We start from the raw sequence: 24,709 nt of genomic DNA on the forward strand, positions 1-24,709 counted from the left end.
TCAAATAAATAAAAATAATTAAAAAAAAAAAGATTAGCATAGAAAAAGCCGACTGGTAATGGATACACCTGCATGTCATTTATTGGACTCCAAATCACTAGGATGCCTTATTCATATGCAATACTTCAAAGAAAAAGTTTGTCAGTTTACAGATTGTGGTCACAATCATGGATAATGATACTCTTCTAGTGAACAAATAAATATACTTCAGTCACTGAAGAAGCAATTTAGAGTTCTTCTTTTATGCCCACTGTGAAGACCCAACCTTGCCACTGAATTTAAGTGAAGTCTCGGGGGACCCTGTCTGACAGGTGCGATTTCTGCAGTCTCAGCCTACACTTAGGCCTCATCCTTCAGGAGTGCACAGGGATCGGGTCTGCACAATGAAATACAATCTGAATATCTGTGAAGACAGCTGCTTTTTATCTGCCTTTGTCTTATATGAAATAAATAATGGACGGATTTATAGGCTTGTCTCCCTTCAGGAAACCTTTGAGAGGATGTTTTTATAGGTTAACTTTTAAATTCATTGTTGGTCAAGTTAGGGGTAGCAATTCCAAGCAGCGCCAGTCAGGGGAGTGCACCTCTGTCCTCCCTGTGCTTGCCCTACCTTACTGTTCTGTCCTCAGGCAAAAGGCCGCAGGGGATCAATGGGTCACACTGGTCTTTTCCCCTCCCAAAGGCTAAAACATTTCAACAGCTGTTTTCAATTTATAATTGCCCACAGTAGACTCTTGGCGTTTTCTTACTGGAATGAAACATTATGGAAGTGTTACTTAGTTGGAAAGGGGGGGCTTGATAATAGTATTTTCAGTTGAGTATAACAATTCAGTGAAGATTATATACATCAGTTAATGTTGCCCTAATTTTTATTAGTTTAAGGGAAAATATTTTTAATTTCAAGGGAATAGGCTTAAATACCAGAAATAGAATACAAGCCAGTCCATTATTTACATATTCTTCATTTTGGCCATGAGTTCCTCCAAGCTTTCACCAGAATCTTCCACTGTTACTGCAGGTTCAGCATCTTCTTGCTAATAACAAATGAGGGAAATACAGGGAAAAAATAACCATATGAAATTCTTAGTGCTTAGGAATATATAAACAGTAAGCTTTAGTCACACTAATTTATGAGATAAATGTTCTGTAATAAATGCCCCTTCTGAGTTTTAGGAGAAAGTTCTTTCCTTACTAGTTTTTTAATTTGTAAGCAATAATTTTAACATTGGCACCTGTGCTTAAGTGTTTTTAAATGGAATTGTGGCTAAAGCCACAACATAAATCAATATAAAAAATGCCTTCATTTAATTAAAATCTGTTCTATTTGGGTGGGCATTTGGCCTTGTGTTTAAGATGCCTGTTCTGGAGTACCTGGGTTCAGTTCTGGCCTCCATCCACCCCGTCTCACCCAGTAAAACTACTTCTGCATCACCACAGGCTGGCTCAACTATCCCCTGGAGAAGCTGGGCTTCTGGCGATGCCTGCAGGACCTCATCCAGGCCCTGGCCGGCAAGAGCCACAGGCAGATGACATGAAGTGGGGCCAAAGATCAAGTGACTTCTAGCCACCATCGGACTGACCTCCCCCAGTCCGAACTGAAGCCATCTGTCAAACTCCAGCCTTCCCCCCTGGCTCCCCAGGTGCAGAGGTGTCTCCTGGACTGGGGCTGTGCACTCCCAGCCCATCTCTTGTGACACTGAATACTTGAGCCACTTTCTCCTTTCCTTTCCTCGGCCCCTGCCCAGCCACCTGAGCTGCACTGCCTGCCAAGCCTGGCTGCAACAGAGGGAACCCCGCCCACTCCCGCCCTGCAGGGCAGCCTGCAGTGTGGCTGGCGCTAGGGGCACCGAGCCACCTCTGTCCTCCTGTCTGCTTCCAGCGGTGTAGGGAGCCCCCAGACACACCCAGTGTCCCTGGAAACTGACTTGCTGCACACTGACCCTGGAGGCCAGGGGTGGGGTTGGGGGAGCGGATAGCCACCACCTTGAGCCCAGCCTTATCTACACAAGGATAGCCAAGCTCAACAAGGACCCCTGGGGCAGTCTGGGGAGAGGACCCTGTGGGGAGAGGCTACAGTCTCCTGTCTGGGACCCTCTGCCCCTCTCCCGTTTGCCCTCCAGCACCCAGCCCCTGTGACTCCAGCCAGACCCAAGGTTTCCGGTGTGAGGCTGTTTGCACATTCCTGCAAAAGTTCTTAGTCATGTGGATGGGGATACGGCGTTCCCCGTGGCCAGGCTGTGTCAGGAAAAGTGTGGCTTTTTTTTTATTTGCTTGCTTGTTTAATGTAAATAATAGAAAGCCTTAATATCTTTTCTGTAACACGGAGGAATATTTTACTGTCAAGTTTTGGATGTATATAATATAACAAAGCAATAAGACTGTACTTAACCTTGGCTGCCTCATGGTGTTTTCTGGTTGGCTGGGGTAAGGGATGGGGTGTTATGGAGCCTGGAGGGTGAGGCCGCGCCCCCTTCCCAGTTTCTCCAATCCAGACCGGAGCCAGCGAATTAGTGATGCCATCTGCTCACAGACAGCTGGGATGAGGACCTCGATTGGTGGAGTGGTCTCTCCACTGACTCGTGAGGGTGGTGTCATGGAGGCTGATCCCTGTTCTTGAATTCCTTTAGCAAATGTTCAGTGGCACCCAGTGTGCTAATGCATATCCCAAGGGAGGCCAGCAGTGATGGCTCAAGAGATTGGGTTCCTCCCCTATGTAGGAGACCTGGATAGAGTTCTTGGCTTGAAGCTTCAGCCCCAGCTAGGGGCTGCTGCAGGCATTTAGGAGTAAAACCTCAAGATGGGAGCTCCCTTGTTCTGTGTGCATCTCAAATTTAAAAATCTATTATACTTGATCCATTAATGAGTACACAAAACCATTTTATAACTACATTTTATAACTATAACTGCGTATCTCCATGTGAACACTGAATACCCTTCTCTTTTCTCACATCTTAATGCCTATTGTGTAAAAATATCTAAAACAAGAAACAGTACATTACAAAATAGGATGGAGGTGAAACACGTTTTCTCTTCCACGGTATTCACTTACAAGTAAATCAGCTATTAGAAGTACCTGTTTTGGAACTGTATACGCCACTGTAATTCCTTCAGGTAGGTCAGGAACTGGACCTGAAGAATTTTTCAGTTCCTCTTCTGAAACCTCCGATACCAGCTCAATACCTATAAAGTTAAAGTTTATCCTATTATAACCCTTAATGAATTTATTACCAAGCAGTCATTATTCAAAATCTGTACAATAGTCCCTGCCATAACATGTTTTCTGCTGCCACTTCAGTGTACAGAAGAATTCCTACCCCATTCATTATCCTCATGTATTATTTCCTCCTCTTCTTGAACGACATCCTGCTTGGGCAGTGCTGCTTCCTTTCTCTGTAGAAACCAAACAGCGTCACAGCGTTTTACTCATTCTTGGTTACTTAAAAATCCAGACATACTTTTTATCTCACCAAAAACAAGAAAAGACTTCCATTTTTAAGTGTGGTGAATAAATTAAAAATATAAAAATCTAGAATCCATTCATCTTGTATTCCAAACCCGTTTGGATCTATTCCCCAAATCACTGATCTATGCAATGGGATCCCTCATCCATTATGACAGATTGACACACACCTTATATTCTTCCTGCTGCTTCCTGCAATTTCTGTCATCACACTGGGGATTTGGCTTCATGGACATCGTAGGGAAAAAGTCCTGCATTGCATTGTATCCAAGGTAAAAACTAACTGTACCAAACTTTAACAGAAACCTAGAAAAAAAATCAAAATAGAATTAAATAAAACCATGAAAGTACTGGAAATAATGAAATTTTTAAAAAACGAGATGGACTAGGTCATGATTTTAGTAATATGCATGCTCCCTGTAACTAGGAAAGATAAAGATTACTAGCAGATTATCTGCTGAAAAATACAAGTGCTCAACCCTTTTTACAAATGTTAAATTAAGAGGAAACTTCCATTTTTTAAATTTTTTTGCTTATCAGACTGACAGGTTGAAGAATTAGAGGACAGCCAATGTTATCAAAGGAATGGGTGAACAGGTACTCCTACACTATCATGCAAATGCACAATACTTTTAGAAGAGAAATGCAGTAATATCTGTCAAAATAAATACTGCATAAACTCAATCCCACTTAAAAAATTCATTCTATAACAGAAATCCAGTACTCAAAGAAACATGTGGGGCTGGCACCGTGGCTCACTTGGCTCTGCCTGCGGTGCCGGCAACCCATATGGGCACTGGGTTCTAGTCCCAGTAGCTCCTCTTCCAGTCTAGCTCTCTGCTGTGGCCCGGGAGGGCAGTGGAGGATGGCCCAAGTGCTTGGGCCCTGCACCCACATGGGAGACCAGGAGGAAGCACCTGGCTCCTGGCTTCAGATCGGCGCAGCGCTGGCCGTGGTGGCCATTTTGGGGAGTGAACCAACGGAAGGAAGACCTTTCTCTCTCTCTCTCTGTCTATAACTCTGTCAAAAAAAAAAAAAAAAAAAAAAAAAAAAAAAAAGAAACATGTGAGCTGTTTTCTGCAGCCCTGTTAATAAACTTGTAAGCAGCCTAAATGTCCAGCAATAGAGGGCTGGATAAATATGACAGCCCTAAGAGAAGGCTTTTTCCTTTTTGGTACTGCCCTGCAAAGTGTTCCATTTAGGCAGGGCCTACTGGAGTCTGCATAGGCTATTTGCTCTTTAGGTTTAGACTGTATGTTATGTATGCTTTTTACAATGGCTTTGCCATCACTCACTGTATCAGGGGGCCCGCTTACATTCTGCAGTTCTTATAATAAATTGGAAGCTTAGGAAATACAACTAAGCTTACTAAAGTTGTAAAGAGAGAGAAAAAATGGCCTGAGTAAGGAAACACCTAAAGCAGCTCTACTTTAATAAAATGAGCTCTTTTACATAATTTTTACCTGCAGGGGCTAGCATTGTAGCATAGTGGGTAAAGCAGCCACCTGCCACGCTGGCATCCTATATGGGCACTGGTTTGTGGCCTGGTTGCTCCACTTCCAATCTAGCTCCCTGCTGAATGTCTGGAAAAAGCAGTGGAAGATGGTTCAAGTATGTGGGCCCCTGCCATCCACATAGAGACCTGGAAGAATCTCCTGGCTCCTGGCTTCGACCTGGCTCAGCTGTGGCCATTGTGGCCATCTGGGGAGAGAACCAGCAGATGGAAGCTCTCTCTCTCTCTCTTTTTCAAATAAATAAATAAAACCTTAAAATTTTTTTTTTACCTGCAAAGAAACCTTTTTCCTTGTTTTAGCTATGGTTAAAAAGTGAAATTGCTAGATACCTGTTTTTGGATAGCAGAGGTATTAACCCTAATTAATGTTTAATCACAAGATATGTTAGATAAGGAAACAAATGTCTACGCCTCAGTCTCCATCCACTAGTCAAACCTGCAGAGATCTGCATCATTTGATGAATGCTTCATAAAATACTTGTAAACATACAAGTATCACTGTGCCATTTAGCAAGATTCTAAATGCAGGGGATAACTGACATTCATATATAAATATACATGTGTGTTATGAAAAATTAACATTTACCTATATATGTAAATTAAAAGTACACATATGCAAAGATATTCAAAAGTTCATGACAGTGGAATGAAAACATGCACTTAGGGGTAGGCATTTGTAGCTGTTACAATGCTGCCTGGGAAACCCCCAACCCATATCAGAGTGCCTGGCTTCCAGTCCCAGCTCTGCTCTCAATTCCAGTTTCCTGCAAGTACACACGCTAGTAGGCAGCTGGTCATGGCTCAGATAATTGGGTTCTTCCCACACACATGGGAGACTACTGAGTTCCCAGTTCCTGGCTTTGGCTTGGCCCAGCTCTGGCCATTCTAGGCATTTGGAAATTAACCATAAGATTTGAACTCTTTATCTATATCTTTCTGTCTGCCTCTCAAATTTTTAACCTTATAAAAAATTTTAAAGTTAACTTTTGATGCAAAAATATTTTGAAATCTACTTTTTTCATAATATACATCTACCATGAACTTACTAAAGTACCCTTGTACATAAAAGCACACATATGAAAATATACACATATGTAACTTACATCTATAAAACATTTATTATATAAATATATAAAATGTTTAAAACAGTGTACATTCTAAAACACTAATTATTGGTAATGTCAATTTTTAAAATGTTTCATGAAATATTTATATCAAAAGCATATAGGACTATTCAGAAAAATTAGCCCTCACTCACTTTAACACGTTTTGTACCAGGATCCCAGCCACTACTCCCATAGTGGTAGGAAGACTAGCTGCACAGACACCTTCTCGTTTCAGAGTTTTTTCATCGATATTTGCAGCAACTACAAGAGGTGGTGCACACTATATAAGACAAAAATAAAGAAAACACATTTCAAAATACATAGCCAAAAAGCATGAGATGTTCCAAATAGTATTCAATCTCACTGAAGTTTGCTTTTCCTTTGAATTGTAATATATTTTCAATGTCCCTGGAACTCAACTACCTAACAGTAAAACAATCCCAAATAATGCATACCGCAAAGCAAGCTGATTCTCCAGGAATGATGAGCTGTATGTGCCCGGAAACTGCATTTTCACTGACCCCAGATTCCATCCATGTTTGTCCAAGTTCATTACAAGCCTTACAAATAAAAAGGACAGAAATTAATTTACTATAAAAACTGAGGGCTTTAGCTGACCAGAATAAAAGAGGAAAGCTGTAAATACGGCATTCCTTGGCATTCACCACATTCTACTTAGGGAGTAAAATGGGAGCTGGTGTTGTCGTGCAGTGGCGAGGCTGCCACCTGCAGTTCTGGTACCACATGAGCTCCAATTCCAATCCAGCTCCCAGCTGTTGTGCCTGGGAGAGCAGCGGAAGATGGCACAAGTCCCTAGGTCCCTGAAACCCACATGGGAGACCCAGTGGAAACTCCTGGCTTTGGCCTGGGCCAGGCCGAAGCAGCCATTTGGGAAATGAACTAGCAGATAGAGGATCTCTCTCTCTCTTTCACCTTCTTTCTCTGTATCTGCATTTCTAATAAATGAGTCTTTAAAAAACAGAAGAAAAAAATAAACTGACAGTATTCAAGACTTAGTATTTATTAAACTAAATCATAGCTTATTGGACTTCTTGTCAGACGAATTTAAAAATCCACTTCAAAAAAAATCTGAGACAACAATATGCCAAGAAAGTTTAAAACAAATATTCAAAAGAAAACATTTATTTTTGAGAAACCATCTTTAAGCAATTTACATACATTTAGACATTTAGAAGATAAAGCAACAAAAGTTAAAAGCAACGCTGACCAAGAATAAATGTTATAAAATATTTACTTTAAAAACAATACATTACAAGGATTTGCTGGCTTATGGTTTTCTATACCGGTAAAAAGAGAGTAGGATACTGTAATGTATGTAATGTCTAGCAAGGCTAGACAGTCCACAATTATTAGAATAAATTTTATTTTATTTTATTTAAAGATTTATTTATTTATTTTGAAAGAGTTACACAGAGAGAGGGAGAGACAGATCTTCTATATACTGGTTCACTCCCTAGACAGCCACAACGCCCAGGGCTGAACCCTTGCCAAAGCCAAGAGCCAGGAGCTCCTTCTGGGTCTCCCACATGGGCAGCAGGGGCCCAAGCACTTGGGCCATGTTCTGCTGCTTTTCCTGGGCCATTAGTAGGGAGCTGGATCAGAGGTGGAGCAGCCGGGACTTGAACCAGCAACCTTAAGTGATGCCGGCATCACAGGCAGTGGCTTTACTTGCTACAGCATAACACCAACCCCATAGACTAAATTTTAAATGTGGGCTAAGAGAACATGAAAGAGTTTAAATTCAGAAGTTTTTTTTAGAATGGGGCTTTTAGAATATCATATTGATAGCAATATAATAGATAAATCCATGAGTATAATGCCTTACACAACAGGAATACTCACTGTATTTATTGTCATTCGAGCTTCAAAATTGTCCACACAGCTAAGAACTAGATCAACAGGTTTTCCTTCTTCTAATCCGCCATTACTGGTCAAAGAAAGGAAATATGTTTTTAAAAAAAGACAGAAAATACATTGTAATTAGGCTTTATTTCTTTCCTCATTAAATGTCAGAATGTAATTATAACAGCACTTAACAGTAAAGACCTTGCAGACACTGTATATGAGTGACTATCAGCGGTCCTGGGGCAGCACTTGTCCAGGCAGTGCAAGGGGGAAGGAGTACAGTCTGTTCACAACAGTGACCTTTCCCTCATCAGCTTTCACAGACTTAAGTCATGCTTTCCAACAAACAGAAATGTAATAAAAGCTAACTGAATGCAATTCATTATTTCAGTAGTGTTCTGACAGTCTGAAGAATACCGTTTTCACATAGAAATATAGTCTAGAACATGGAATTCCTCATACATTACTGAATTTTCGAGGATTTTCCCCTCATTTTTAACTTTTTTGGGTTGTCTGTCTTGGACAATATATACTTCTGTTGTTGTTGTAGAGTGGCAGAGAGGGGTAGACAGAGCTCCCACCCACTGGTTCACTCCCCAGCTGTCCACAATGGTCAGAGGGCCAAAGCCAGGAGCAGGAAGGGAACTCAACTATTTGAGTCATCACCACTGCCTTCCAGGGTTTGCACAGGCAGAAAGCTAGAATCAGAGTAGAGGCAGGAATTGAACCCAAGCACTCTGATGTGAAATGATCTAGAACAGCATCTTAACTGCTATGTCAACTGTTCACCTTTTACTCAGCTCCTAATACATAAAAATTATACAAAGAATACTATTTTTAAAAACAGGAAGGTAGGGGCTGGTGCTGTGGCACAGTAGGTTAATCCTCTGCCAATGCCAGCAACCCATATAGGCGCTGGTTCTAGTCCTGGCTGCTTCTGTTCTGATCCAGTTCTCTGCTGATGGCCTGGGAAAGCAGAAGATGGCCCAGGTGCTTGGGCCCCTGCACAGTGTGGGAGACCCAGAAGAAGCTCTTGGATCCTGGCTTCAGATTGGCGCAGCTCAGGCCATTGCAGCCATTTGGGGAGTAAACCAGTGGATGGAAGACATTTCTCTCTCCCTCTCTGTTTGTAACTCTACCTTTCAAATAAATAAATAAAATCTTTGAAAACAAAATAAAACAAAACTGGAAGGTATATATCAATCTGGCAATTCACTGAATTAAGTTTTCTAATAATAGATTTTCTAGTAATGCTTGCTTAGCTGACCTGGATACTGTGCAAAATACCTATAAATAAAAATTTTACCTTATTCTATCCATGAAATGTTGAAAGTTTTCCACTGTGGTTATATTGTAGTTGTGTACTTCAAAAAGAACATCAGGATTAATGTTCCTAAGTGGGAAAAAGGGAATGATTACAGACTATCAGCAGAAATAATAAGAAAAAAAAGGAAAAAAGGGTTGAAAGAATTAAAGAACAATGAACACACATTAAAGAAGTGGAATTCAAGTGATTCAAAGAAATTTTAAAGTCCTCTTTCTGCCTCTTTGCCTGTCCTTAAGGACCAGGTTCAAAAATGAATAGATTGTTGTAAGAATTTTATAAAAACTTCCCACCCCTGCAATGCCAGCATCCTATATGGGCACCAGTTCAAGTCCTGGATGCTCCACTTCTGATCCAGCTCCCTGCTAATGCACCTGGGAAGGCAGAAGAAGACAGCTAAGTCTTTGGGTTTCTGCACCCATATCGGAGATGAAAATGAGGCTTTTGGCTCTGGTCTGACCCAGCCCTGGGCTGTTGCGGCCATTTGGGGAATGAACCAGTAGATGGAAGATCTTTATCTGTCTCTCTCTCTCTCTCTCTCTCTGTAACTCTTTCAAATAAATAAATAAAATCTTTAAAAAAAAAAAAAAAAGGTAAGGGGCCAGTGCTGTGGTGCAGCAGCTTAAGCTGCCATCTGCAGTGCCAGCATCCCACATGGACACTGGTTTGAGTCCTGGCTGCTCTGCTTATGATCCAGCTCCCTGCTAATATGCTAGGGAAAGCAGAAGCTGACCCAAGTGCTTGGGACTCTGCAGCCATGTGGGAGACCTGGAAAAAGCTCCAGGATCCTGGCTGCAGCCTGGCCCAGCCCTGGCCATTGCGGCTGTGTCAGGAGTAAAACAGCAGATGGAAGATGTGTCTATCTCTTCCTCTCTCTCTCTCTCTGTACCTCTGACTTCCAAATAAATAAATCTTAAAAAAAAAAAAAAAGTCTCCCATGCTAACTCAGGTCAATCAATTTACATGCAGGGAATTAAACCTGCACCACTTCAGGTAGCTCTGACTCTTTCTGGCAGAAGAACTTCTTTGTTCCTTATTCAATTCAGCAGAAATGTGTTTGGGCCACAGAGAAAGTTCCTAGAGTAGGGATTGACAAGCTTGCCTGTGGGCCAAATTTGGCCTAGTGCCTGTTTTTGTGCAACTTTCATGCTAAGAATGGCTTTTACATTTTTAAAAGGTTGAGAGAAAAATCAAAAGAGAAACTATTTCATCATATATGAAAATTAGATGAAATTTAAATTTTGGAATCTAAAAATAAAGTTCTATTGGAGCAGACATGCTCATTCATTTTTGTGTTATCTATGGCTACAATCACATTACAGCTCCATGCTGAACACTTGCAACAGAAACCCTTTGGCCCTCAAAGATTAAAGCATCTACCATCTAGCTTCATAAGGAGAACTTTTGTCAGAGGCTGGCAATGTGGTGTAGTGAATAAAGTGTTGCCTGTAACGCCAGCATCCCATACGGGTGCTGGTTTGAGTCCTGGGTGTTCCACTTCCATTCCAGCTTCCCGCTAACATGCCTGGAAAAGCAGTGGAAGATGGCCCACGTGCTTGGGCACCTGTACCCATGTTGGAGACCCAGATGGAGAGCTCCTGGCTTCAGCCTGGCTCAGCCTGGGCCGTTGCAGCCATTTAGGGATTGAACCAGCAGATGGAAGATCTGCCTCTCCTCCTCTCGAACTCTTTCGAAAAAATTAATAAATCTTAAAAAAAAAGAGCTTGTCAACCAATGTGCAAATAGTAAGGGAATTCTCTATATAAATGGTATCTCCATTTTTATATAAAAAAATTCAGGCCCATTGTATATTAGGTTAATTCATACCAAGTACACAAAATAAGAATCCACTGAATATGATCTTTGTTATTCCATTTACCTCAAAGTATGTTCTGCTGCTTGAACTTTACTTAATCCTGCTTGATGAGGCTGGAAGAAAAGTCTATTCATATTGGCCAGTTCCACCTTGTCATAGTCAAAGAGTAGCAACTAAAATGAAAATAGTGGTATTTCAATGAAAACCATATCATAAAACCAAAAATATCAAAGACTAACCCAGTGGACTTTATACATCTGCTGGAACAGCTGGGTTCACGTAATGCACACATGAGGTAAATACGCAGTATTATTATTTATTATCCTCATTTTGAAGATGAGGCAATTAGGGCATGTGCCTGATGGCCACTCGGCTACTATCAAGTAAGAACAGCACCACATTCAGGCATTCTCAGTCCAGCATCTGCACTCTAAATAATGCTGTGATGCCTCTAACGTGACTCACTGAGAACTTAATGTTCTGTTCCATCAGTTTCTAGAATTTGTGCCCAAATCCTACCCATACCAATCTGTTGTTAAAAGCTAAGAATTTGTTGGATGAATGGAATATTTATATAAGATACAGACAAATGCTGTAAACTTAAAATTGTAGTATAACCTGACTCCTGTGAGTATGGCACTATATGACACAATGCCCTGGCTAAAACATTATTCCAAATAAAATTACCAAACAATTTTAAACAGTGAGATCACATTTCTTATCAGGAAGATCTCGTTAAAACTAGGGATTTCCAAGGTTCCTTCCTGATTTAAAATTCAGTGAACTTGTAATACAATTCTCAGCACGCTAATTTTAAAAATAAAAACAAAAATTGGATTTTCTTCTCAATCTAGAAACTAAAAAACAAAAAACTTAAGCCAGACCATAACATCAGATAACCCTTAACACTTAGGTTAATAAAGACCTCACTTATACCATCTATGATCATTTTCTAACTCTACTCCAAAACATGGTTTAAGTTTATTCAACGAATATTTAATTAGGTCAGGCCAAGCAAAATTTGAGTTTCATAGCTTGTTCACAAATAAGATGCAAGAAATACTGAACTTGAGAATGAGCGGTGTTAGATCATGGGTGAATCTCTTCCACTTCTGGCTCACTCCCCAAAAGTCCACAACAACTGGGGAGTTCAGACAACAGTGTGAGGCCAGAGACCTGGAACTCAATCCACATCTCTTCTTTGGACTATCACCTGCTGACTTGTAGGATACACATTAGCAGCCCCCTAAAATCTGAAGTGGAGCTGGGAATTGAATCCAGGCACTCTGATACAGGCAGGCATCCCAAGTGGAGACTTAACTGCGGCACCAATGACCGCACCCCAGATACTTTCAAAGGGTTCCAGATACCTTCAGGGTTAAGATAAGAGCTCTGGACCCCTATCCACCCCATGATTTAGCTTCAGATTTATCTGTTTTAAAAATTGAATAAAGAGTGCCTGAAACTCACCTGCGTGGCTCTTAGTTTACAAACTTGACTACACATTGAGATCACTTGGAGAGTTTTAAAAAATACAGATGGCTGAGTCCCATCCTCAGAGATTCTGATTTATGCATTATGTGGAGCCTTCTGGACATCAGAATTTGCTAAGACTCCCCAGGTGATTCTAGTGCTAGCAACATTTGATAACTACTGTTATCAGTAGGGGCCTGGTCTAGCAGCATCACTGGGAGCTCGTTAGAGGTACAGGAGTACTTGCCTACCTGGGGATCTTGTTAAAACACAGGACTGGATTCTGTAATGTCTAGGGTGCAGCCTGAGAGCCTTCTTTTCTCACAGGCTCCCAGATGCTGCTGATGCTACTACTTCAGGCACCAGACTTGGAGGGGCAAGGTTCTAGAGGTTCTCAAAGTGTAGAGCCTAACATCACACAGAATCACCTGGGAACTTGTAGAAATGAAAATAAGATGCATCTGACACTGTAGTGTCAAACCACCAGGGCAGGTTCTGGCAATGCCTACTAGCCCTCCACAAGCGAGGCTGAAAGCAAACTTGTGAACCACTAGTCCCCGTGATCTCTAATATCCCGTGTCAGGCAGCCCAGGCATGCGAGTCACCGTGAACCACTAGTCCCCGTGGTCTCTAATATCCCGTGTCAGGCAGCCCAGGCATGCGAGTCACCTATACACAATTCTGGCCTATTTTTTTTAAAACCTGTTGAAAGATACTAAAATTTTCATAAACATTTGTTTTCTTTTTTATATTGATAAATGACTGCCAATTTTGAAACCACTTTAAGAATTTGGAGTGGAACAACGTACTGAAACTTTGTGGAGAATGCTTGCTCTATCAAAACGCCAAAGGGCACATAGTTGTAGAAAGCTTCAACCACTGTATATCTATCATATGGGTCTAACATCATAGACCCTGACTTCATAAATCTCAGATTACTAGATTATATTCTGTTTAAGAAAGCTACTTTTCCTATCTACAAACCAAATCAACTCTAGAAAAAAGTTTAAAAAAGTCTGAGCTTCAAAAGAAGTCCAGAGCATTGTCTAGTTCAAATTTCAGAGTAAGAAAGATATGCTTGCTTTCTAGTCTGTCTGGTGTAAGCACATTTTCAACAAAATGTTAGTTTCAGTCTTTCACACACTTCATCAGTCGACCAGTCTGCTACTGTAAGGCCAAGTTTCTAAATCTAAAACACTTAGGCCCAGATTGCTCATATTACTCCAAACAAAAAAGTTCCTGAACACAATTAGATAGTCGTTATATAATTAACACTAATATTGGCATTTGTTTGGGTAGGGATATGGTAGAAAAAACAATATGAATACATACTGCACAAATTAACAGACCAGTAGCAACGAGGAATAAAAGGTCCTAATCTGTACCTGATTTACTCCAGGGGTGACGTGTTCCTTGTGTGATAGGCAAAGAGAAATGTTTTACCTTACCAATGCCACATCTTGTCAGCATCTCCGCAGTCACACTCCCGACTCCACCAACACCTACTATCGCTACAGCAAAGGTCCGGATTTTCTGTGAAGGAACAGAATTTCATATGTGTTTGTTAATAACATCAAACAGGTCACCAGAAATTATTCTCATTTACTGAAATCATCTTTAAAAACTTGAAAAGGTTTATCATACCTCATAGTCACTCACAATTCCCATTCGTTTCAATGCCATCAGGCGGCTTAAAACAAAGAAAACAATGTGTTAAAGCTTACAGTCTTTTAGTGAACAGTAATGATCAGAGAAACACTGAAACTTAACCAGGACAGGAATCCTTAACAGGACAGGAATCCTTCAGCAGGCCTTCATTAGAAAGAAATTACCTGGGTAGCTTTGAAAACACTGATGTTCAAGCACACTCCTAGGGGGAGCCTGGGAAAAATGACTTCCTTTTTGTTGAAGCCCCTTGTACGTTCTAATGTGCAGCCAAGATCGAGACTTAATGAGCCGGTGCTGTGGAGAAGGCTAACCCTAACCCTGCAGAGCCAGGATCCCAGATGGATCTCCCAAATTAAAAGGTTTTTGAAGTTCAGAGGCTCTAGATGAGGGCATTTCAATAAGTTCATGGAAAAATGGAATTTGAATTTATTATGTTCAAATTTGTTTGAAATCCATGCATAGTTTCTTCATAATACACACTTTCCAGGAACTTTTTCAACACCCCTTGTATGTATGACTTACAATTTCTTTTTGCACCAAAGGAAACATCTTTTAATTCTTTTCCACAAATCTTTTGAAGTCCCCTTGTATTGCTTTTTTCTATCACTTGATGCAATTAAGATGGTGTTGCAGGGCTGGTATTGTGGTGCAGCAGGTTAAAGCCCTGGCCTGAAACACCAGCAGCCCATATGGGTGCCGGTTCTAGTCCCGGCTGCTCCTCTTCCGATCCAGCTCTCTGCTGTGGCCTGGGAAAGCAGCAGAAGGTGACCCAAGTCCTTGGGCCCCTGCACCCACATGGGAGACCAGGAAGAAGCTCCTGGCTCTTGGCTTCAGATAGGTGGCAGCTCCGGCCATTATGGTCATCTAGGGAGTGAACCAGAGGATGGAAGATCTCTCTCGCTGTCTCTACCTCTCTCTGTAACTCTTTCAAATAAATAAAATAAATTAAAAAAAAAAAAAAAGATGGTGTTGAACACACATGAACTCACTTCCTATATTTTTTGATTACCCTGTACCTTCCTTTCATTCTTAATACCTGTACTTGCAACCACATGTTTACCTATCTCATTCACTTATTAAGCTCCGGAGGGAAAAAGACCAGCCTGGGGTGTCAACTGACATCTCCTAGACAGGAATTTTAGTAAAGGCAAATAGTGCAAATTAGTTAGAAAATATTAAGTGTTTACACTGAGTTCTGAAAAGTTTTGTGATTATATACTGTCAAATTAAAATAATATCTGATATATGACTTTAAATATATAACCCACATTCCTTTGGTCTTCATTCTTGGAAGGAAAACTTCAGTCCTCATTTGTAAAACAGAAATGTTTAAAGATGACGGATGGAACAGTTTCCACCACTTCTGATTACAGTTATCAGTTCACGCTTATTCAACCTTTAAAAATTTTCATTTTATTTGCAAATTGGCTTTGCAGTTAAAAGAGTGAATTCCTCACTTCCACTGAGGCTTTGTATGTCATCACTAAAAGCTTTTTCTTTTCTTTTCTTTTTTTTTTTTAAATTTATTTGCCAGGCAGAGTTAGACAGTGAGAGAGAGAGAGAGAGAAAGGTCTTCCTTCCGTTGGTTCACCCCCCAAATGGCCGCTATTGCTGGAGCTACGCCGATAGGAAGCCAGGAGCCGGGTGCTTCCTCCTGGTCTCCCATGTGGGTGCAGGGGCCCAAGCACTGGGGCCATCCTCCACTGCCCTCCTGGGCCACAGGAAAGAGCTGGACTGGAAGAGGAGCAACCAGGACTAGAACCTGGTGCCCATATGGGATGCCAGCGCCGCAGGGGGAGGATTAACCAAGTAAGCCACGTGCCAGCCCCTAAAACCTTTTTACTTTTTTTTTTTTTTTTTTGACAGGTAGAGTGGACAGTGAGAGAGAGAGACAGAGAGAAATGTCTTCCTTTTCCGTTGGTTCACCCCCTCAATGGCCGCCATAGCCGGCGCACCGCGCTGATCCGAAGCCAGGAGCCAGGAGCTTCTCCTGGTCTCCCACGCGGGTGCAGGGCCCAAGCACTTGGGCCATCCACCAGAGCACTTCTGGGCCACAGCAGAGAGCTGGACTGGAAGAGGAGCAACCGGGACAGGATTGGTGCCCCGACCGGGACTAGAACCCGGTGTGCCAGCGCTGCAGGCGGAGGATTAGCCTATTGAGCCGCGGAACCGGCCAAAACCTTTTTCTAAAATCAAAATTCTCATGCTCTCTAAAAGAACGAACAATGGCATCTTCCGTATTTCACCTACGTTAAGATAATCCAGTTTTTTAGCCATACTACTTAGTGGCTCACTCATTTTCCTGGGAAAACAGTTCTCTGTGAATTTTGGAACTAAGACAACCCTACTGCCAGCCCAGGCCCTATTACTTACTTATATATCTCTGATCTGACACAGCACCCACCTATGTAATGGGGCAGTTAAGACGAGGCTTGGGAGGCCTGCATCCCACATAAGTATGCCTGGGTTCCAGTCCCAGCTCTGCTTCCAGTTTCAGCTTACTGCTAATGTGCACCCTGGGAGGCAGCAGGTGAAGGTTCAAATACTTGGGTCCCTGTCACCCACGCGGGACACTGAGTTCTGGGCTCCAGACTTTGGCCTGGTCCAGCCCTGGCTATCGCAGCTGGGGAATAAACTAGCAGATGGGAAGATCGCTCCTTCTTTCTGTCCCAGTGTCTCTGCCTTTCAAATAAATAAAATTTTAATGAGGGTACAATAGTAGCAGTCTCAGAGTTGTGAGTAGACCTGCCTGTAACGTGCTTAGCACACAGTGAGAGCTCAACTAGCTGCTTGCTGCCAGGTGTACGAGCGATGGTCTAACAAGGCTCACCATGTACATAGCATTCCATATGTACTGCCTTTTCGACCCCCACAGCTCTAACAGGTGCTATTACTGTGACCCCCATTTTGCAGGTACGAAATACTTGGAGAGGTTCAGAACTGCTTAAACGTACTCAGGATCTGAGTCGGAGCAGTCGGTCCGCAGAGTCCTTCCCTCACCACTGCACTGTATCCCACCTGCTGAATCGAGAAGACTTTCAGGAAAGCAGCAAGGAGAGGGGCCGGCGGGCCCGGTGAAGTCGCATGGTCTGGGCCCTTAAGGAGCACCCTAACATCTGGGATTAGGGCTAACCGCGCCCCGTTTAACATGCGTTGATAAAGCTTTAGGAAACTCGAGGTTGACACGTAGCAGGTGTTGCAGTTCATGTCTCCCGCGGAAGCAGGCGGACTAACAGGCCAGAGGGCCATAAGGAACTGGACAACAGCCCTCAGAGGCCCCGGGACGGCATACGGCTGAGTCACTCGGGCTTTTCGGAGAGGACAGACGGCATCTTCTGACCAGTCTGTCCCGTCTGCGACGGGGACTCCGGACCAGGAGAAGAGCGGCGGGAGCCCCAAAGGGCGGGAGCCCTCCGGACCACAGCGGGTCTGGGCCGCTCTCCCGGCGCAGCTCACCTGTAGGGATTGGAATCCACCACTTCGGGACTCATCTTCTCGATCCGGGCCCGCCCGCCCGCCCCGTCGCCGCCCCCAAGGACGCGCCGGCTTCTCTCCTGGGCCAGTTCGCGCTCCAGCTCCTGCACCCGCTGCTGCAGCCGCTCCACAGACTCGGCCATGGTGGAGCCGCACGCGACCCCGCAGCCGGCCGCCGCCCAGCTCGCGCAGGCCCGCGGAAGCGCCCGGCGCCTCACAGCCCGCCACGTCGTCCAGCCGCCACCGCACGCTTCCGGGGCGTCGCGGCCCTCACTCGCCTCGGCGGGAGCCGGCCTCCGTCGGCCTCCGTCCTCGCTGGCTGTGCCCAGCCAGGCCGCAGCAGGCCCCGGTTATCCGTGCCCTGGGCCAGCAGTCCGCGACTGGGCGCTGAGCTGGAGGCCGCGAAAACGCCAGGATCTGTTATTCCTGGGCTCGAGGCCCTGCCGGGCCCTTTTCTGGGACGGACCCCGTGGGTCTTCCGCCTGCCGGTGCGAGTGGGAGACGCCTCTGCAGTGTTGCCCGTAGCGACTACAGGAGCTCTGGTTTTTTTTTAAAACAGAGATTGCTAACTCGTCTGGAAAATTTTAATTCGAATATACACGGGGCGCTTTCCGCACTCCAGACCTGAGCCCAAGCTCGCTGGACCCGGCGGGCCTGCGTTGCCTGGCAACGGGGCCGTGGGTGCGTGTGATAGGCTGAGCCAGGCCCCGCCTCCGATCGCGGCTGAAGCTCCGCCCACGGGGACGGCCGCTCTCTCCAGACCCAGGGTTCCGAGTCCCTCAGAGTACACTGCGCTGGCGACCGGCAGTCATGGAGGCTGGAGCCGCCCATGAGCCCGATACGGTCGAGGTGCTGCCTCAGCACCGGTTCGACCGTCAGTCCCTGGAGACCTACCTTAACCGGCACCTGCCTGGCTTCGGGGCCGAGCCCGCGGCCCCGCTGACCGTCTCGCAGTACAGGTATCCGCCGGCCGTCGGCTCCAGCGGAAAGGAATCGGTGCTCCGTGCTCTCTCCTCGGGTCCTGGGTGGGCTCCTGGTTCCCCGCTCAGGACCTTGCCTTTCGCGCTGCGTGGCGGGGACAGCCGGCGTCCCAGTGTGCGAAGGGAGCCTGTTGAAGGCCGGGACGCCGAGCGTGGAGGGCTCGGTGAGCGGCGGAGGCTGGCAGCTTTGGGCTGTGGATGCCTGCTCTGACCCTGCGTGCTGCTCTGATTCCCGGGTCCTGAAGCTATGGGTTCCAGCTGTCCCGCTTGCTAGTTGAGCTGGATGAGGTGGTCCTGGGACTGCTGTGCCCCACTTGGAGTCTGGCTTCAGTCTGACCTTTTGGACTGAATAATGACATTTTAAAACTTAAATCTAAAAGCAGTATTTTTTTAAACCTAGGGCTTTAGAGTCCTGACTTGCAGGAAACTGGAACTGAAGCTTACGATCTGGGAGTGTGAATATATTATATAAATTCTAAGAACAAATTTGCCAATTTGTAAGATCTGTCTTTGTTTAGGCAGGAAGTGAAGTCCTATGGGTGAAAGGTTATGCACACTGCGATAACACTGTATACTAGTGGCATTTTTATCACTGACGTTTATGTTTTTTGCTGGTTTCAGTGAAGCTCGTAGTTAAAGGAAATGGCTAATAGAATGTTTTGGGGTGTCAAATTCAAAACAATCAGTATCCCGGTAGACATGAGAAAAAAGGTGGAATAAAGGAAAGCTGAGCTTTCTGTGATAGAAGACCTGAATTGTAAACACTGCAGATCAAAGTTCAAATTCCAACTGTTCACCTGCTGTGGAATTTGAACAAGCTGTCTTTTGAGCATGAAGTTCTGCTTTGACAAAAAGGGGATAATAATGTCTTCTAGGATTATTGGAGATTTATCCAACTGAAAGATTCTCAGTTCTGTACTAAGTCAAATGTTAAATAAACCATAATCATGCTCAATAAATGAAATTAGTCATGACTTCTTTTGGAAATGTTAATGTAAGCTTGATTGAATATATATGTGTGTAACTGTGGGTCCCACAGAGAATACACCTTTATTTCTAGGATGCATGCAGAAGTTCTAAAAATTGACAACACATTAGGTCACAGGAGAAGTCTCAGAAATTCTAACGTCAATCATTGCAAAAGCAACATTTTTGGAACATAAATTCCAAAGGCTTAACAGAGTAACAGCTAACAAATACATGTTTAGAAATTAATTGATTCATGGATTAAGGAGCTGGTAAAATGCGCAACAATAACAGAATTTAGGGGACTTTGCAACCCTGGCATCCCATATCAGAGCTCTGGTTTAAGTCCTGGCTGCTCTGCTACTGTTCCAGCTTCCTGCTAATGTGCCTGGGAAGGCAGCAGAAAATGGCCCAAGTACTTGGGCCCCTGTGACCCATGTGGGAGACCAGGATGAAATTCCTCACTCCTGCCTGCAGCCTGGCCCAGACCTAGCTGTAACGGCCATTCGGGGAGTGAACCAGCAGATGGAAGATCTCTCTTGTTCCCTCTCTGTTGCTCTGCCCTTCAAATGAATAAATATATAAATCTTAAAGTTTATCAAAGTTCAGCATACAAATCAACTGCATTTCCATACTTTAGCACCAAACAGTTAAAATGTAATTTTCAAAAAGCTTCTATCAGAGACAGACCTTGTTGCACAGTGGATGGAGCTGCTACTTGGATCATACCAAACCCATATCTGAGTACCTGGGATCTAGTACCACCTATTCTGATTCGGCTTCTACTAATGCTTCTGGGAAGCGGTGGATGATGGCCCAAAGTACTTGGGTCCTGCCACCCATAGGGAAGACCCAGATGGAGTTCCCTGTTCCTGCCTTTGGCCTGGCCCAGCCCTGGCCATTGCAAACATTTTGGGGTTAAACCAGCAAATAAAAGATCTCTCTGTCTCTCCCCTTCTCTCTCTCACTCTGCCTTCCAAATAAGTAACTGAGTAGATTTTTTTTTTAAAAAAACCTACAATCAATAAGAACATCAAAAATAGAAATTATCTAAATATTAATAAAGGGTATACAAACCCTTTGTAATATAAAAAAATGAAACTTTATGGGGACCTTAAAAGGAAGTTTTAAAATTGACAGATGTCATGTTTGTGACTAGGAAAACTCAATATTATACATTTTTCTTTTTCCTCCAGCTGATCTATATATTCAGGGCAATGGTCATTAAAAGTCCAAGTTTTTATCTAATTTGAAACGTTGCTTCCAAATTTTATGTACAAGAACAAAGGGCTAAGAAGAGCAGAAACACTTCTAACCAACAGCAAAGAGGGAACTTGCCATTAGGATGGCATGATTTTAGCACAAAGATAGGCAAACAGACCAGTGAAACAAAGAGCTCACAAGAAGACCCACGTGCTTGTCGAACTTTGATAGAATGCAGTGCTGGTGTTTAGAGTGAGGAACAGAAGGCCTTCCCAATAAATATGGGCATGCTCGTTGTTCATATGAAAATAAGGAATTACTCTCTTCCTCACATAGTTCCCTGGGGATAATAGACTTGAATGTTAAAGGCAAAACTGGAAGTGTTGGGAAGATAGGTAAGGTATTTTCTTTATGACTTGGAAATCGCAGAGGAAATGATTGATTTCATTAAAACAATCCTTAAGGAAAGTGAAGAGACAATAGAAAAGTATTTTCAGTATATATCATGGATAAAATATTAACATCCAGACTATAAAGAGTTATGATAGCCCAACCAAAAAATAATAAAAGAAATAATAATAAAAGAAATAAGGGAAATCTGATAGAATTTCACGCTACCATATATATTTTTTTTAAATCAGAGAATATAAGGATGCACAAATAATAAACTCATATGGAGGTGTGACTTGGTATAGCCAGGATTGGAAAGTAACTTGGCACACTCTTGTAAAGATCAAGTTGGGAAGATATGTGTGCCCTGTGACTCAGCAGTTCTATTCCAACATTTGTATTCTTCAGAAATTGTCATACTAGTGTATCAGAAGATAATCCGCAAAAACTTTCATTATACTGTTTGTAATAGCAAAAGCACAGGACACAACACAATGTTTGTCAACAGTAGAATGAATTAATGCATTATAGTAAAGTCATTTAGTGGAATACCATACAGCAGTTAAAATTATTCAGTTGCAGTATTGTACAACATGGAATCAAAACCAAGCACAAATGAGCATGTTTATGGAGAAAAAATTCAAGGGAATGATAAATACAAAAATTAGGACAGTAAGTTATTCTGAAGGACAGTACTCATAAGGGCTTCAGAGATGTAATTTTCTCAGGGTAGTCAGAATACTGGTATCTGTGATATTATTCCTGAGGCCTTACAAGTTTTTTAAATATTCTTTTTTATTTATGCAAACTTTTTTTAAAATTTGCAAAAATCAAATCATTGGAAGAATAAGGTGTTTAGAATGATACAATGAAAGCATTATAGAACAAAACTTGTGATGTGCAGTTGAGATCCTAATATGTACTTGCACTGTCCCAACCACTGAGGGTATAACCAGTAAGTCTTGCCTCTGGAACCTCTATTCTATTTAAAGAAGAGATAATAAAAACAATTTCTAAATGTTTACAGTGCAGTAGAAATTGATATATACTGAGGGGAAAAGAATTGGAAATGGGTACGGACAAGGTGGGGGCTTCACTGAGGTGTCACTCAGCAAAGACTCAGGAGATGAGCATGTGAGAAGAGTGTTTCAGATGCATGACTGCCAAGGCCAAGGCCAAGGCCCTGAGGGTGAGAACCTAACATGTTGAGGAAACAGGCCAAAGTGTCTGAAATGGTATAAGCAAAGACAGCAGGAGCACTGAGTTGAGATGGGGAGAAATTAGAGGTTTGTGAACAGGGGAAGGAAGTGATTTGCCTTTTTAAAAAAACGCAGTCTCTGCCAGTGGTGTTGAGAGCTGATGGAAGACAGTAAAGACAGAAGCAAGACAGTGTTCAAGGAGAGAGGTCAGTGGCATGGGGCAGCGTGGTAGAGGCCATAATACTGGGTTGTAGTAAAGGATTTACTAGTATGGAGTAGAAAAGGAAAGGAGACAAAGAATATTCCCTTTTTGCCATGGTAACTGGAAATATGGGGTTATCATGAATGGAAAGAGTTGACTGGAAAAGAAAATTTAGAGTGTTAAGTTTCTTGAGATGTGTTTCAGGCATCCAGGTGCTCATGAACCATAAGCAGTGGGATCTAAGAGTCTGGAGGTCAGACCAAAGATGTGGAGCAAACATAGAAGCTTAGGAATCATCAACACAGAGAAAATAGTTAAAGCCAGGGATCAAAGCACTTACCTGTGCAGAGGAGGTTTAGAGACTGTCAAGGGCACCCCAATATTAAGAAGTTGGAAAATTAAGAGGAATCTACTGAGAAGTCCGAGAAGGAGTATCCAGAGTGGTAATGGAAAATCGCGGTTTGTGTGAATGAACTTGAAAGAGCAATTTTAGTTGGAAGATTGGAATGAAAGCTTGATTGAGATGGATTTCAGAGGGAAAGGGAAAAAAATTGGAGCAGGGAGCATAAACAACTCGTGAGTTTTTCTACAGAGGGGAGTAGGAAGGCTTTAAGTGGAGAGGGGAGTGGGGTCAAGAGAAGGCTTTACCAAAATAACAGCCTGCTTGTGTACAGGTGTGTCAGTAATTAGAAGAGAGACTTTGTACAAGAGGGAGGGGGCAATGAAGTCGTGGAGAAGGCAAGAATAGGCTGGAGTCTAATTCACAGAGAAGGGGGTGTCCTCAGAAAGCAATGTGAACCTTGTTTTGTAGACTGGCCGGAGGGCAGAATGTGGGGTATGAGTGGCTACAGCAGATGTTGTGTAACTTTGTGGAGGTTCTCATCTGATCCTGTCTGTTTCCTTGATGTAATAGGAAGCAGGTGATTAGCTGAGAGTTAAGTGGAAAAGGCATTAGAGTTTGAGAAGAGAGGAGAAGTTATGAAATTGTCATCCAAGGGCATATGAGAATGAATGCCCTAAGCAAATATGATTGCCAAATGTGGTTCATGTTGAAGTTCGAGGTCATGGGTTTGAAGCAGAAAGTTATTTCAGTAGATCCCAGACCCTCTTGGATCATTTTCTGTTGTTTCTGTCCATACTCTGGTTGGTTGGCTTTTGCTTCCAAGAGCCAGTGCGTGTGGCTCTTGTTTGGAGAAGTGCCCTTGGGCTGCCGGAGCTTCCTCTGCCCTGACCTGTGTGGAGCCCGAGATGATTCGGGAGCAGGGACTCTCCACCGTCCTCGCTTCTGGAGTTGTGTGCCTCTCAGGTGTGACTGACACTGCAGAGTTATCCCCATGCCATCCACCGGTTAGGTCAGACAGAAGGTACCCTCCAGGAATTCGTCTTATGACTCTCTTCCCTGACCTGCTTCCCTCAATTCCTCACTAGTTTTCCGAGCAATTCTTTGCTAAGCCACTTTTTTTTTTGTTTTGTTTTTTATTTTTTTGACAGGCAGAGCTAGACAGAGAGAGAAAGAGAGAGAGAGAAAGGTCTTCCTTCCGTTGGTTCACCCCCCAAGTGGCCAATACGGCCAGCACGTTGCGCTGATCCAAAGCCAGGAGCCAGGTGCCTCCTCCTGGTCTCCCAAGCAGATGCAGGGCCCAAGCACCTGGGCCATCCTTCACTTCCCTCCTGGGCCACAGCAGAGAGCTGGACTGGAAGAGGGGCAACGGGGACAGAATCCAACGCCCCAACCAGGACTAGAACCCGGGGTGCCGGTGCCGCAGGCGGAGGATTAGGCTATTGAGCCACGGCGCCTTATGCTTATTTTCTCCCTCAGAATCTGCTTCTTGGCAGCCTAACTTAAAATGATCATGACTATTTCTCTTTCTCACTACATTCAGTTATATGAGTACAAGCTAAGATTTGGATTTAACCAGGATGGGGGTTTTGCCATGCAAATACCATGAAGTGAGAGAAGGGCCAGGGTGTTGAAAGTGTATTCAAGTTAGTGGTTATGTAATTACCATCAAATTCAAGATGGTTGACAAAGGACGTGGTGGCGAGAAGTGAGGTGAAGGGCTGCATGG

The 24,709-nt window shown here is 43.4% G+C and overlaps 2 protein-coding genes across 4 annotated transcripts in view; one reads left to right on the plus strand and one right to left on the minus strand.

The window, feature by feature from the left end:
• Positions 1 to 832: 832 nt before the first annotated feature.
• Positions 833 to 17,876, minus strand: UBA5 (ubiquitin like modifier activating enzyme 5). Of its 3 annotated transcripts, none has more exons than XM_062214669.1 (12): positions 17,683 to 17,876; positions 14,203 to 14,248; positions 14,002 to 14,091; positions 11,149 to 11,258; positions 9,252 to 9,338; positions 7,943 to 8,027; positions 6,535 to 6,639; positions 6,232 to 6,359; positions 3,631 to 3,766; positions 3,315 to 3,390; positions 3,074 to 3,180; positions 833 to 1,034 (listed from the first exon to the last, which is right to left on the minus strand). In XM_062214669.1, exons 1-12 carry the CDS (start codon positions 17,841 to 17,843, stop codon positions 951 to 953), a joined length of 1,215 nt encoding a protein of 404 aa, XP_062070653.1. In that variant the 5' UTR covers positions 17,844 to 17,876; the 3' UTR covers positions 833 to 950. The 3 variants fall into 3 exon arrangements, with proteins under 3 accessions (XP_062070653.1, XP_062070661.1, XP_062070665.1); XM_062214677.1 differs by lacking the exon at positions 17,683 to 17,876 and adding an exon at positions 17,181 to 17,200; XM_062214681.1 differs by lacking the exons at positions 14,203 to 14,248; positions 17,683 to 17,876 and having other exon boundaries at positions 14,007 to 14,081.
• A 559-nt stretch (positions 17,877 to 18,435) lies between these two features.
• The window catches only part of ACAD11 (acyl-CoA dehydrogenase family member 11), a 98,152-nt gene continuing 91,878 nt past the window's right edge, over positions 18,436 to 24,709 (plus strand). Inside the window, exon 1 of the mRNA XM_062214657.1 lies at positions 18,436 to 18,659. Within this exon, the coding sequence (XP_062070641.1) occupies positions 18,511 to 18,659 (149 nt within the window). The 5' untranslated portion in view covers positions 18,436 to 18,510. The remainder of the gene's footprint in view (positions 18,660 to 24,709) is intronic.

This window comes from Lepus europaeus, chromosome 2, assembly GCF_033115175.1.
Source record: "Lepus europaeus isolate LE1 chromosome 2, mLepTim1.pri, whole genome shotgun sequence".
Lineage (NCBI taxonomy): Eukaryota > Metazoa > Chordata > Mammalia > Lagomorpha > Leporidae > Lepus > Lepus europaeus.